Source organism: Dromaius novaehollandiae, chromosome 13 (assembly GCF_036370855.1).
Source record: "Dromaius novaehollandiae isolate bDroNov1 chromosome 13, bDroNov1.hap1, whole genome shotgun sequence".
NCBI lineage: Eukaryota > Metazoa > Chordata > Aves > Casuariiformes > Dromaiidae > Dromaius > Dromaius novaehollandiae.
The window spans coordinates 8,116,992-8,132,500 of record NC_088110.1 but is presented as its reverse complement, the minus strand read 5'-3'; the positions used below and the strand labels follow the sequence as shown (position 1 = coordinate 8,132,500).

Sequence of the window (15,509 nt, the reverse complement as noted above, 5' to 3'; positions counted from 1 at the left end):
CCCTGGTCTTCAGCTCTTGCTAAAGAAAGCAATCATAATTTCACTCATTTCTTGGGCCCAGTTACAGCTGTGTGGATGATCACAGTGCCATAGCACGAATTTATCGAAATCCATTACTGACATGAAAAGAAACTGCTTCTGACAAGCCTTTTTATGAAAGGGCAGCAAGTATTTTATCTGCCCCAAAGACTAGCTGGATTATTTCTCTGGTATAACTTTCCCTTGGAAAATTATGCTCCCAGATTATTCTGTTAGGACTGGGGATGCAGTTCCAGCAAACGCCCCCAAAACTCAAATAAAAGATCATGAGAGAATCTAGAATTAATAAAAGGAAATAATCCCACGATCTCCTGCACATTTCCTACGACTAATTAGTTACTTGTTGCATATCATTTATGCTGCAAGTAATTTCTGCGATTAATCTGATACCTGTTCAGGTTAATCCAGTACGAACTTTCTTACATGTCCATATTCACGGGACAGAGTGAGGGTGAACTTACTTATCCTCCAGTTGCACCAAAAATACATTTTAAGTGGAAAGTCTTCCTGGTAATACCGAACTGCATGAGCTTTGAACTTTTAAAAAAGAAAGTGTTCAAAAAATAAATACATGCTGTTACAGTCTGATGAACTTTTTTCTATTGCTCTTTAGATACGAAACCAGAACAGAAAGTTTAATAAACTAGAATTCAAGTTAGATGCAAAAAAATTTCTCGGGCCACTTTATTCATTCCCTTAAATACTGCTGAGCAGTCCCTGCCTGCAAGTGCCTTCAAGGGCTGGCAGGGCTAAATGTGCCCCAACCCTGCGCCAACTGTACGTGAATTAGCAAACCTGAATTCACAATGTGAAAGGAAAAGAGAAGGGCGGCTGGAATTTCGCGGTTTTGTTGTGCCGTTTCAAGGCACATACTGAGAACCAGCGCCCAGGGCAGCCCAGCCCAGCCCAGCCCAGCCCAGCGCGGCGGCTGCCGAGCCGCTGCGGGCGCTGGGGACGCGGCGAGGCGCGGAGCTCCGCGCCAGCGCTACTGCAACGAGCAGAGCCCGAAGCACCCGGGCGAAACGCAGCCTCGAGGCAACTCGCCCCAAACTCACTGTCTGAGCATGTAAAACAGCCATAACCTAAAGCCCTGACTACCGAAGCGCGGGGGGCGGCTGCTACAGAGTTCACAATAAAGCACACTGCTCTTCCTAGGAAATCACTCGGTATTTTTTGAAACAGTGAACTTCGCTATTTACTTCTGTAACTTACGACAGCCACGTAAGCTGAAAAAAAAGCTGCACTTCCATGCTCTCATTTCAGGCAAAATCCAACTTACTTCCAGCACATCATTTGCAACAGGCAGGAGAGCGGCTCAGTTAACATTCCCTTCTCACACACTCCGTGTCTGTCCTTGGAAAACGATGTGCAAAATCACATCAAAAGACCAAAAATGAAAAAAATGGCCACTTTTAAAAGAGATAACTTGGAGGTGTTTTGATCTCCTCCGCTCACCAAAAACAAAAAGCGTCCAGAGACGCAGTTAAACAAAGTGAAGATGTGAAAAAATCCGCCGCTGCTCTGCCAGCAAGATAATTTCCCTCTCAGCCCTCCCCTCCTCTGCTCACTTCAAGAAGTTCCGAATTCTTTTGTAGGAGGCTGAGGAAGGACAAATAAAAACTTCACGTTTTCCACAACTCCTGCTCGAAACTTCAGGAGGAAGCAGAATACTGGAAGATAAGTACGGACGTTTACTGGGATGAGAAAAGGGATTAAGCGGAGCAAATGGCAAAACTTAAGCGCACCCAAAGCGCACAAAACTCAGCTAAAAAAAAAAAAAAGAAAAAAAAGAAAAACAGAAGTAGCCCAGCAGGAACCAAACCACTTTTACGGACTGTTTCGGCGGGGCTACGCGAGGCGGCCGCTGATGTATGTGCTGGTTTACGAAGAGGGCGTCCGAGCGCTTTGGGGAGCAGGCTAACGCGGAGGCAGGGCAACAGCCCTCTAACTTTCCGCCGGCGACTTGATTTATCGCGCGGAGCCGGGACCCCGGCCCCGAGCGTCGCCCCCGGCGCCCGGCGCAGCCCGGGACAGCGGGCGGGGGCTCCGGCCCGCGGCACCGCGGTTCAAAGGGCCCCGCGGAGCGGCCGCCGGCGGGTGCCGGGCCGCGGCGAGCGGAGCGGGGGCGGAGGGCCCCGCGCCTGCGCTTCCTCGGGAGGTCACCGGGGAAGGCGACGGCGCTTCCGACCGCGCGGCCGAGCGGCAGCGGCCGCTCCGCGCCGCCCGCCCGCCCGGGCCTCCCTTACCTGCCGCTGGCGGCGCCTCCGCCCCGCGCAGCCCCGCGCAGCCCCGCGCAGCCCGGCCCGCGGCGCCCCCCCGCCGCCTCGCACGGAGCAGCCCGGCCCCGCGGCCCCGCGGCCACTTGTCGCCCCGCGGCCCGGCTGCGGGCGCAGGTACGGGCACGTCCCGGCACGGCCGGCGGCAGCGCCCCGACTCCGCCGAAATCCCCCCGGCCGCGGGGAAGGGGGCCAGAGGAGGAAAAACAGGGGGGTTTCACACGCTCCCTCTCCAGCTCCTGCGCACACAAAGCCGGCGTTTATTCCTCGCGGCCCGGCTGGGGGGGGGGGGGGGGGGCGGCAACCCCCGGGAGCGAAAGCAAACACCCGCGGCCACCGCGGCGGCGGAGCCCCGGGCCGAGCCCTCCCGCGGCCCCGGCGGCGCCGCCGCAACTTTTCCGCCTCCGGGCAGGGCTCGGGGCCGCCCGGCGCGCAGCGGCCGCGGCCGGGGGCGGAGGACGGTGCCGCAGGGCCGCTCTCCCCGGCGCCGGTGCGGCCGGACGGGGTGCCCGAGCCGCGGCTCACCGCGGAGCAGCCGCCCCGCCGGAGCCCCACTTTGTTCCTCTGCTCCGCGGGGCGCGGAGCGGGGCGCTGGGGGCGCAGCTCCGTCTGCTGCGGGCTCGGGATGCCAGACCGCCCCGCGGAGGAGGGGGGTGGAGGGAACACAGCGGAAAACTATCGGAGTTTGGGGTTTCGCGAAACAAAATGCCGAGTTGAAAAAATAAAATAAAAGCCATCGTCGGGGACCAAAACCCCACAGGGACCCCCCCGCGCAACTTCGGGAGCTGCCGCCGCCGCGCTGCCCTTGGCGGCGCAGCCGCCGCTCCCCGCAAGGTAAGCCGAGCTGTTTGGTGTGTGTTTGTGCTAAAATGTGCGTGCGGGAGAGGAGAGGCACTCACCATTTCGCTGGGATAACAAGGCCAGATCGGGGTCGGATTGGAAATGCTGAGGCTTCGCCTGCTTCCTCCGCGACATGCTGGCTCAAACATCAGCTGGGGCAGAATAAAAAATTACTAAAAAAAAATCTTCTCAAAATTACGGAAATCGAGCCTCCCCCCCCCAACCTCCCCAGTCCTCCGCGCACCGCGCATGTGTCCTGCTATAATTATGATTATCAATAATGCATTGCGATTAATCATAGAGGGGCTCTTTGAAAGGCGATTGGCACATGGCCAGCTCTATTCAAACCAGCTCGCCTTAATCAATTAGGCGCTGATTTGCTGGAGACCCTTGTCTCTCCGCAGCTCCCACCCAATGAGTCGATCCATGTGGCAGGAGAAGGGGCTGGATTTCCCCAAAGCTGTTTGGATACAGTTTAACCCTCTTAGCAACCAGCTGGGGCTGCATCGCGCCATCCCCGTTACTATAGGAATGTGTCTCCCCTCGCCCTCCTCCAGCCCCGACGGGCTCCCCGGCCTCCCGCCCGCCGCTGTGCGCTGCGTTTCACTTTTTTTCGGCTAAAAAAAGCCCCCCCCCCCCCCCAAAGAAAAGCCCTGACCCCGGAGGGAGGGGAGGGCGGCAAGTAACCGGCGGGAGGGAGGACGCGGGGCCGGGGGAGGCCGGCGGCGCCGCGGCTCGGCGGGGCGCGCAGCCCCGGCCGGTGCCTGCGCGGGGAGAGCCCGGCCGCCGGCTCCGCGCGTCCCGCCGCCGCCGCGCAGAAAGTTTCGGCGGTTTTGTTGTTGTTGCTGTTGGGGCTTCCCCCCCCTCTCCCCCCACTGGCACGGAGAGGGCCGCTGTCCCCCCCGCTCCCCGCCTTCCCTTTCCGTGGAGCACGGGCGCGGAGGGGTGCGCGACCAGCGGGCTCGCTCCGCACCTCGCACGCTCCCGGGACAATCGGGGCGCGCCGGGAGCGGCGGGCGGCCCCGCTCCGCTCCGCTCCGCTCCGCCCCGCCGCGCCGGTTGGCTGCGCCCGGAGTCACTCGGCCGCCGGCGCCCGGGCAAGCGCCGCCGGGCCGCGCCGGGGGGGGGCCCGCTCCGCGCCGCTCCGCTCGGGGCCGCGGCGCGATCGCTCCGCACTTTTGTCCTCCGCGGGCCCCGCGCGGCTGCGGGGCGCCCCCGCCACCCGAGCCGAGCCGGGCCGGGCCGGGCCGGGCGTGCGCGCAGGCGGAGCCGCCGCGCGGGGCGAGCTTGGCGGCCGGGGGAGCGCGCGGAGCGGAGCGGGACCTCCGCGTGGGCCGCTGCGCCGCCCCGGGCGTGGGAGCGCGGCCGGGAGCGGAGCGGGCGCTGCGCCCGGCGCGCCCGGGACATCTGGCATCAACGCGTTAGTGCCGGGTGCCGCTTCCAGCGCGGGGACGTATCGCCCAGGCGTCCCGCGGGCGGGGAGGAGGAGCGGAGTTGCGGAGAGGCTGCCGGCAGCGCTGGGGGTAATGCAGCGCGTACCCAGCGGTGCCCACGCACCGTGCGCAAGGCGCGCGTGTCCCCGCGCCCCCCTCCGCGCGTCGCTGCTCCGCGCACGGAAAGTTTCTCCGGGAAAGAGCTGCGCGGGGAGCAGCGGAGGCTGGGCGGCTGCTTCCCCTCCAGCCTGACCCGTCGAGCGCACTCTCCTCCCCCTGCCCCCGCCGGACTATTTACTCGGCTATGGAAGCTACTCCTTTTCCCCGTATTAATATTAACAAACTCTCTGTAAAAGCAAGAGGCTGATCAGATACAACTCATTTCAATTTCAAATGAGCCGGTAAAACCTAGAGAGCGAGAGAGCGGAGCAGGCAGAGAGGGGAGAAATCTTCCCATTCGAGGAACCGCCTCACTCGCGTTTTCTTCCCAGTATTAAACGAAAGAGACTGTAAAACGTTTAGCAAGATGGGTGAAAAAACTCAACAGCCGCAAAAACAAACAAACAAACGCGTACGGACCGAAAAAGCCTCCCAGGTGCCAGCCGGGCGCTGAGGCAGCGCTGCGGCGCGGGCGCCGCTTCTCCGCGCTGCGCGGGGCGATCCCCTCCCGCCCGCAGCATCGGCTACAGGAGTCTGGAGAAAAAGACAAACGAAGCTATCAGCGGGGATGATGTTGAAGAATGAAGATAATAATGTTGCTATAGGTGGTACTTCACATGACATTATTTTTCACTGAATATTTAAAGAGATGTTTCGGCAGAGATGGATACACTCAGCGCCGGCTGTCCCCCGCCTTACCCCGGCACGGTGGGAAAGAAACCGAACCTCAGCACAGAGAAACGCACAAGTTACTTACATCCACACACACGTATATGCAGACAAAATACCCACGCGGATCTATTTACACATCTGTGTCTGTATTTATAACTGTATCAATCACCCCATTAGCTTCCCACGGTTTCTAATCTAGTTGCTCTCCCAAAATTATTCGCGTTTACAATTTCATTATACATTTGTCGATTAAGCTTAAGACAAATTTTTCCAGATGCGCAGTACCTTTGCTTTGTGGCAGGAAAAAGGCGGCCGTGGACCTGTAATTAGAAAAGCAACAACAGCAACAACAAGGAGAAAAACAGCGGTTTAGAGAGAAAGAAATTAATCTGGATAAATTAAGTTTTGCAACTTTTTTTTTCGTTTCTCTACTCCCTCGCTAGTGTATGAAGCGACGTTCAGTATTTAATCTAGGACCGCTTGATTATTTATTGTTTGTTTTCCTCTCCTTCACTGGGGGCCGGGAGGGGTGGGGAAAGGGTGGGGGCAGAGCAGCATTTCCAGGGCTAGAGAAAAATCGGTCTTTATTGTTGTTGATAGCAATACATCAATTAAATGTCATTGTCTCTAACAGAAGTTGTGAGAGTTCACAAACGTAAATACTCTGCTCTTGGGTCTTCCCTCTCGAAGCTCCCAATGACAGTGACAGATATTTTTCCCTCCCCGCCACACCTTGGAGAGCTTTTTTTTTCTTGGATTATTCTTTTTAATGGAGGTGGGAGGCTTTCTAATGCGCTTCAATGCAAATCAGCCTGGCTGCAAGACACCCGTGGTGGGGATCGATCTCCAGTTCATTGAGATGAGCACTGAAGGGAGATTGTAAACAGGGGATAATTTGCAGTTCATTCGGCTCAGAGACGGTTTCAATGAGATGCAACACACTGGACTGGATTATTGTTATTAAGGTTTGCGATCAGACACAACAACCTTAACGCTCAGGGGTTAAAAGCTACACAGTCCCCACATAGTTATAATGCATCGTTAATAACGATTTGGGGGAAAATCCAATGGATTTCATATTTTCTGCAAATTCGCACCCCCGGAGCAGCCTGCCAGGCGGAGCTGGCTGGCCCCAGCGCGCTCCCGCCGCGGAGCCGGAGGCAGCCCCAGCCCCAGCCCCGCACCCGCGCCCGCACCGCGGAGCCGCTCCGGCGCTGCGCGCTGCTTTCGCACAAGAATTAAAGCACTACCAAGAAAACGCTTCAGCCGGATAACTGACTCGCTCGCATTTTCATACTACAAAATACCTGCTTTTTAGTTAGCAGGGAGATTGTTCTTTTCTCTCCTCCTCTTCGTCTTCTACCCCCCCGCCCCTTAACTCAAAAGATACATCGCCTAACAGTTTCAAACGTCGCTAGAGTTGACCTCTAAAGCGCGCCGTTTTTCAGCTAGCACAGGTTACGTGTGTTTTAGAAATGTGTGCAATTAGGGGCTTCCAGATGCTGCAGTCAGCTGGGACCTTGGCTTTGTGCTCCGCTCTATAATAAACTTCGGAGGCAGCGCCGGGGCGCAGCTGCCCGGGCAGCGCGGAGCCGCTCCCCGCGGCTGCTCCGCGCGAGGGGCCGCGCCGCACCGCACCGCACCGCACCGCACCGCACCGCACCGCGCCGCACCGCACCGCACCGCACCGCGCTCTGCTGCGGGCGCCCCGGTCCCGCCCGGGCGGCTCGGCGGGCTTAGGCACCGGCACCGCTGCGGTCCCGCCGTCAGCTCCCCCCTCGCCTCTCTATGTTCTGATGATCATTCCTCGGGAAAAAAAGGGGGGCCCAGAATTGAATCCTTCTCCATTATTACTGACAACTAATAATTGATCATTGCTCACAAACACAAGCTTTTAGCCGCATAATTGAATCGCAAGCGATACGGGTTGAGCTAAAGGCGAAGGGAAAAAATCGAGGACAGAGCCTCCCCCTCTGCCTCCCCCAAGTCTCCCGGAGCCGCAGTGAGGGGGGATTCCCCCGCCCCCGAGATAACAGACGGGAACATGACTAATGCCATAACCCGCCAAGGTGGGAGTCTTTAATTCAATTCTTTCTTTACACATTTGCTGCCTTTTGTTTAACCTGATGGCTGGCGAATTTTTACACCTAGCTGTCCCTTTGAGTTTATTGATGAAGGTGCTTCTGAAATGATTATCAGGAGATTTACAGCCATCACTCCCCACCTACGGGAAAAGTAGTAAAATCAATCCCTCAATCAATCAGACCCCTCTGTGCATATCTTTTTAATCTGCTCTTTTAGCTGTTTTATTACAACACAAGCATTAAATATGTTTGTTCCAAATTTAACAGAAATGCCTCCGAAGGACTCTGTCAATTTAGACATAAATCATCAAGTAAACAAGCTAGGTGGAAAATCGTCTTTCTCGGGCAAGATGGTTAAAAATTGAGGAACAAAAAATACCTAGACTGCTTCATTCCTTTAGCAGCGATATCCCACACCAGCGTATAGGCAACTGTCTGTATGTGCAGCCCATAAGGCAGAAGAAAATATACCGAAAGATAAATATGCAGCACTGCAAGAGACTACCATGCACTTTTTTTACATGAATATACAGGGAACTAAGAGAGTGCTAATAACTACGAATACTCTCACATCCTAAAGACTATCATTATTTCCTCCATTTGATTTTTTTGGTAGCAGAATATCTTAATTCCTATGTTAAAAATAAGGTTTTTCATTCAGTATCAAGCACTTGAGAAAATTCCTTTATTTTAGTATTATTACTGATCTCAAGTTATAACTCTCTTCTTTATATACCTTTTTTAGATTAATGAAATAAATTAGAGGGCATTTCAGGTAGGCGGCTTAGGTCAAAGACCTTCCCAGCCGGTTTGGTATGTGGTGGTCAGCATGGACAGATAGGGCAACTTCTATAGAGAACCAAGAATTTTATTTGATGCCACAGGGGAAATTTTTCCTAGAAGCCACATCCTTTTATATCCCAATTTAATTTTTTATATCTGAGTATATCAAAGCCACATGAAGCCACAATGTACCCCCACCAGAAATAAAGAATTTTAGAAATGAAGTGAAATAGATTTCTCCAGCCTTAGATACAAAAGTTTAAAAAACACTCTGGGCTGCGAAAACATCTTCCAAAGACATATTGTGATATCTCCCATCACAGAAATAACTCTGGGTAGAACAAAAGAAAAAAAAAGACACTGAAATATGTACATGTCAAAAGAAAAGTCATGAAAAAATACATCTGATATCGGATGATGAGATATAACTAGCTATCAGTCAAGATTTCCTCCAAACATCTTGCTTTAAGAGCAGTGCCTTTATACAGCAGGAAAACTTCACAGTCACAATTGCTTTGCACCTGGGTATATATTCATGAGAGTCTTAGTGTGGATTTTTTAAAAAATTATCATAGCTATCATTTCTTTAATCAAAGCACTATTTAAAATAGTATAAAATATGGAGGTGGGAGCCATTTAAAAGCAAATGAAGGAGTGGGACTGAGGGATATATTTTCCAGGATTTTTATGGAAAAAGATGTGCTCTTCAAAAAAATGTTCTCTTAGGATTTGCTTACCTTTGAAACAAAATTATGCAAAATTTCTGTAGCCTGTCAAAATAAAAATACAAGGCCAAAATTTCACATGACAATTGTCTAGTAATGTAGAGATGATTTTCTACAAGGTAATCGTCTAGCAAAGGAAGACCTGTTGTCACAGATAGATTTTCCCTGTCAAATCAGATTTATAGAGTGCACATTTTTATTTAGATTTTGAGGTTTCATTCTAATTTGGACAATATGCAGCCATTGCAGGAAAAACATGTCTCATACCTCAGGGGAAATGTTGCCTGCATCGGTCCCAAATTTCATGACTAACTAAATGGAACTGACAACCCGACTCGTTCCCGCGACATATTTTTGATTCAAACACAGTGGAAGAATTTGTAAGTACACATGTTTTATTTGCATAATATTGGGGTGCCCTGATTAATGCGTGGCGTTTACAATGTGCAAATTGTCACACTCTTTGCATCGACAGAAGAAGCTAGCTCGGCAGCCGCGAGTTTCAATAATGCAAATGTCATATGAATAATCTTGTGCTTTCCGTGCCTGTGCTAAGCAGAGTACCGTCAGCACCCAGTTTGGGCAAGTCTGTTAAAAGAATTGGTCTGCAATGGCAATGTGTTATCCCCCGAGTGTAACTACGTTTGCTGACCGACTTGCAAGCACATTTTGCTGCAGCTTGTGGGGAGCCCATTTCCTCATGGAGTAATCTCCTGCCCCAGCTGCAGGTTTGCAGCTTTCTTTTTCACATTTATGATCATTTAACATTCAAGTAGAAACAACAGCAACTGCCTGCCTCAAAAGGTAACTCCAAGTTTCCCGTCTCTGAAAATAATTCTGCATCTGGAAAGGCGGGGAAGAGCAAAGCTCTCAGTTGCCAGCCAGCTGTCACTGAATTATCAGCAGATACTACATCAACCACCATGATCCAGAGGTGGCCTTGATAACCACTGCTCCGTAAGTCCAAGATCTTATAGTTAAAAGATGAAACTTGCACTTTCTCTTCCTTTCCTGAGTAGAGATCAAGTAATGAGATTCAACAGAGCTATCTTCAAAAAGGCCCTTCCGCACAATTTCATAAACCAGATTTGGGGTTAGGAAAACAATTTCTATCCTTTACATCCCTTATACGGTAAGCGTGGGCTATTAGCATGGCTGTACAAGCTATTTCTTGAATCGCACCCTGAATTACATATTCTGCTTTGTAGTCCTTCTTCAAGGAACTTCAAATTCCATTTCAAATGAAGTTTCCAGGATTGCTGAACCTGTTTATTTGTGTGTTGTACGTAGTGCTCTGAAGTCTAGTTGGCTCTTTCCCAGTACTCTGTAGAAACATTCGGCTAATCCGAGCTCACTCCTAGCCACGGGCACCCTAGGAGCACTGCCCAAATAGGAACTTCAAGCTTTAGCAAGCTTTAGATCATACTAAAGGCAATAGGTGTAAAGCTATACATGCAAAGACAAATGTAGCCCCAGTCGGTCCTGGCTCAGCTATCCAGCCTTCATTCCGTCATGTACCTACTGCAACAGGCAGAGCAAAAGGGGGAGAACTATACTCGAATATGAGACAACATAGTACATTCAGGAAAAACTTGACTCAAACACCAGTGCTTATTCTACATCTATTTGCACAGCTGCGGGATGCATCATACATGCATCGCTGGGTCCATGAAAAGCCACATCGCTTGCTCTCAGAAGCACCCAGTTCTAGGCACTTTACTGGTGAAAGCCCTCTTCACGCAGGGAGCAGAGCAGTGACACGGTAGCGTGGGCAAGGTCTCAGCCTACAACTGCACAGGAGCAAATTCCCAGCAGGGGCTAACTGGAATGACTGAACACGTTGGTCCATTGCCCACAGCTGCCTGCCACCACCCACCTGGAAGAGGCCGAGGCTACAGCTCAGCTGGGGCAAGCAGCGCGTGAGCATTCCCAGGCTGCTTTGCACTAACGCTAGCAAAAATGTTTGCATGACATATTCCGCCAGTAAGGGATGGAAATCTCCGGCGTGGGGCAACAGTGCGTGGTATGGTAACTTCTTAAGCTGTTCCAGCTGTTTGCAAATAAAATATGTGTCTAAGCCCCCAGTCTATACAAACTGATTTCTGAGAGGAGCTGTATTTGTGTGAGTGTGCCAAATCAGGCCCATTACTAACTACAGATGAACATAAACAACTGTTCCATAGCAAAAAGGTCTAGAGAAGCCACCAGTGACAATTATTAGCATGCAAATAACATACCTCAGAGTAAGACGTCTCTTGTTAATATGCTCAGCTGACTGTTGCGTACCTTTGCACTCCCATGCACTGTAGTGCTTGAAGTCGCTTGCTCGCTCTCTCTAAAGTTTACTCAACCTGGCTTCTTCTGCAGCTGAAGCAGCTTCCACTTTTATGCTGCATGAAAGCACAAGCAAAGCTACCATATTTAAGAATAACAGTTTCATGAAAACAGAGAGCCAAAAGCATTATAAATGTACTGAATTAAGTGGTATTAAACAAAGGATAAATATCGTTCATTCCCTGCTCCCCCTTCAGTACTGTCCTCTCTGACACCGTACACGTAATCTCAAAATGCAATAACATTGCTGCACTCGCTCTGTTCAAACACTATCATTTACTCTTTGTTTCACTCCTAGAATTTTCTAATAGCAAAATTCAATTTCACCCAGCACTGCTCTCCAAGGACTGCCAGACCTGCTGCTCCTCTGCCCCACTCGTAATGGATTACTCCAAGGCAGGACAAGACCTGCCTGTGCTCGTGATGGGAGTCACACTGAGCAGAAGCAATTAGGTAAACGCAGTGCAAAGGTAAAAAGTGAGATGGACGTGAGCCTAGTGGGTGAGAGATCGGCAAATCTACATTCAGGGCCAGCGCTGCCATCACCAGCCAGCCAGAGCAGGCGGCTGCCTAGGGCTGCAAAATGTTTAGTAACACTTCCCTGCGCTAGTGATTGTGCGTTGTGAGGGGCCTACATTTAATGTTTTGCCTAGAGCAACAAAATCCTGTAACTGGTGCTGGCTGCCATAGTCAGGGAAGCCTGCAGGAATCCGTTTGCTGGTATTCATGTGACTGGGAAAGAACTCACTGCTTCTCTAAGCAAAACAACTATGACATTTCAGGAGTACAGCTCCTTAAACCACCTGTTTAAATCTATTAATCACAGGTAATCTTGGCTCTTCAAAGGGATTATTCAAAGAGGATATAAATATTAGATAACCAAAGACAAAAACTGTTACTGGTAATATGCGTCCACTTACTGTGATGGCACACAATTATTTTTGTAATAAATGTAACCAGTAACATAACACAGAGAGTTCTCATGGGATCGACTCTCCTTTCAGAGACGAACCGAAAAATTCGCTTTGCAGTTCTTACTGTTCTGCTTCCTTATTGTCATTCCCATAAAATCAATCAAAGTGATAACTGGAATGTCTAGAAACAGCCAGAATTTAATCTGGAAGAATTATACACAAGCATATCAGAATTGGGAGTGTATCTGGTTAAAGGAGCCATGTATCACTACCGAGGCATTGTCCTATGCTTGGAGCATTGGCATATATCTCCAAGATTATACTAATTTCAGAGTAAAAAGATAGCATTATGGAATACTGATTGGAAACATGCCAGTTATAAAGATAAATATATGCTACAAAATTTGAAGTTAATTAAAAATATGTTCATTTTATAACAAACCATATGCTAGCTGTTTACATTGTATTCAGTAAATATTAGCGATAAACCCTAATCTAAGCCCAGATTCTGCTAAACCCCACATTTTGGGAAAAACCTGACTGTGAACCCAAACTTTGCAGCTGAGACACATGACCCAATTTCTGCAGCTAGTGGCAAGGCAGCACAGACTCTTCAAGTGTTTTTAAATACAATCTTTTTATAGGCCATTTTCCAACCTGTGGGCGAAGAATCCTGTTTAAGTGGGCTCTGCACTCTTTCCCAGTGTGGAAGAGAGCTCAGTTCCCTTCCTTGAAAGATTTCTAATTCTGAACTCCAAAGACCTTGCTGGAGGAGCTGAGGCATTGGCTCACCAAACAGGAAAAGATAGAGGCCAGCTGCCGCTCTCCGTAGTCCACAGGAGTCTCCTTCCACAGCAAAGACCCTGCTGTGCCTGCCGGTCCCGGTCCCGGTCCCGGTCCCGGTCCCTGCTCAGCTGGGCTCCGGGACGTCCCCAGGGAGGGAGCTGCACCGCCGCGGCCCGGGGCCAAGGCTGCCTCAGGGGTACCAGCCCTGCATGCTCCACTGCCCCTGTCCGCCTGGATCCTGCGATTTCCGGACGTCCGGGAGGTTTGTGTATAAAACTTGTCATCGTCTCCGAAGAATACAAGGGAAATTTTGTGAAGTTTCCCTCAAGGCATTTTTTCAAACCACATGGATGTTCCCGGATAGGGATTTAGTCTATCCCAATAAAAACAACTGCACTTTTCAATATAGAGCCCACAAATTTATTGAGTAGCTAAAATGCAATGTAGTCTAGGTTCCTTGAAGATGACAGGCTAACACATTTTCACACTGGACTATCCTATTTGTGTATTTCCTACTTTATTGTATCTTTTCAAATCAAACCATCGACATAATTTGGAATTTATTCTGGGGAGAATGAAGGTGCTTGATTGACATATGATGGTGGATTAACTGCATTAGAAGCTCCGTTGTTTTATTTATAGCGTTCTCTTTCATTCTGGAAAGGGCCAAGAACTTGAATTTGTCCCGTACAAAATTGCAATACTGCAAGCTAAAACTTTCCTTCTCAATCTAAATTCATTTTAAATTGTTATGCTTTACAAACTTCCAAATGGGATTCTAATTGTTGACAGACATTTTACATTACATGTGTCTATCACTTTGATTTAATATGCATTTTCAATGAAATTTAAAAAAGGCCTCTAAGGTGGCAATTTAACAGCAAGACATGCTGTGAATTTTAGATATAAAAAATATCTAGTTTTCAAGGTTTTTTGTACTTGTAAAAATGGCCCTCAAGGAAAAAAAAAATCAGAGAATGTCTGTATGATTGAATTATCAGGAGCTAAATATCTCCAAGAATATTACCTACTGTTTTAGTCAATCTCAGTCATCAGAGGCAAACCAGTTTTTACATTTGTGCAGCATTTCAGGAGTGAACTTCAAGAAGTATTAACCATGAAAGACCTAAAATGTATTTGGAAATCCTATGTCTGCTTTATTACATCTCATGACCTGATTTAATTTTCTTCTACAGAAAACACATATTGAAATGTCTCTAAGTAATAGCTACTTCTTGTCGAGTTTGATAAGAGACATTTTAAAGGAATTCCAATTGTATTCTGAAAGATAAGAGCAAAGCTAGCTTTTTTGTGTCCCTAAAAGAGTAGAAACCAGACCTGGGAGAGCACACATGCGACAGAGGAGACCTGCTCTATATCAAGTCTACTTTTGAAATCATCAGTGTTGCAGTTAATGTATAGGCCCTAAACTATAGACATCAACAGCATAGTGGGAACAACTTTGCAACTTTATTTTACTTAAAATTTGTTAAACAAAATATTAGCTATTTTGCAAATACTTACATTTTCTTTACAATATTAATACAAACTTCTTGGCTTTGGCTTATTTTATATAAATAGCTTTAGATCATCTTGTTTTAGTGGTCCTGCAGGGTGTCCCAAAACCTATACTTGATGGAAAGGATAAACATTCATTAAACTTCAAAGGCTGCCAAAAACTCCAGTTATTTTGATTTAGGGGAATCATGTAAATTAATCCCCATGTTTGTGTAGAAAATATGTAATGTAATCCATTTCTCTGTCTCCAGCTTCAAGTCACTTACCATTGGAAAAAAAAATTGCTTTACTAATGTTTCCTGCCTTCAATAACTGGAAAGGAAAATGAAGGCTTCATATCCTTTAAAAGAATTCTGGCTTAGTGACACTGAGAAACAAATACTATAATACACGACTGTGTGCTTATATCTTTGTATAACCGTTGTTAAGACTAACACACACAACAGAGTTCATCAGTGGGAGCAGTAAGCCCAGATTCAATAATCCTTTTCTTTTTTTTTTAAACAAAATAGCCAATTACTTTTGCGAATGGCTTTCTCTCTTAGCATCTCAGCAGAGTACTGATATGCTACAGAAAACTCACAGTTGCGGCTTGAATACACTTTCCTTTTTGCTGAGCCCCTCTTAAAATTGGGCAGAAATTTTAATAGGATGAAGAACTTGTTTTCTGCTTCTTACTTTAAAATTAAGCTACTCCTCAGCTGACAGAATACGTACAGCATACTCTGTGAGAGGCACTGAGCAAAAAACAAAAAGAGCGAGAACCTCAGCTCTTGTAAATCACCGTAATGCCACTGAAGTCAATGGGACTACGTCAATTTATACAAGCTGAGGTTGTGGCCTAATATTTGTGCTGAAATGTTGAGGCTCCAGCGGTATCCCTGAGCTGTGTAAATATTTGTTGGACGTTAACTCTCAGGGTGCAGGGGGGGATTGCTCATCACCA

The 15,509-nt window shown here is 48.9% G+C and overlaps 1 protein-coding gene across 15 annotated transcripts in view; it reads right to left on the bottom strand.

The window, feature by feature from the left end:
- Positions 1-15,509, bottom strand: part of SALL1 (spalt like transcription factor 1) — a 41,105-nt gene that overhangs the window by 11,997 nt on the left and 13,599 nt on the right. For 10 of the 15 annotated variants that reach the window (XM_064519545.1, XM_064519551.1, XM_064519547.1 and 7 more), the window contains 5 exons: positions 14,570-14,676; positions 11,249-11,401; positions 5,705-5,739; positions 5,168-5,281; positions 3,215-3,307 (listed from right to left, as the gene is read on the bottom strand). In XM_064519545.1, coding sequence (XP_064375615.1) covers positions 3,215-3,290 — 76 coding nt within the window. In that variant the 5' untranslated portion in view covers positions 3,291-3,307; positions 5,168-5,281; positions 5,705-5,739; positions 11,249-11,401; positions 14,570-14,676. Of the gene's footprint in view, positions 1-1,318; positions 2,013-3,214; positions 3,308-5,167; positions 5,282-5,704; positions 5,740-11,248; positions 11,402-14,569; positions 14,677-15,509 lie in introns of those variants that run through there. The other 5 variants (XM_064519548.1, XM_064519552.1, XM_064519557.1 and 2 more) reach the window with 3 other exon arrangements.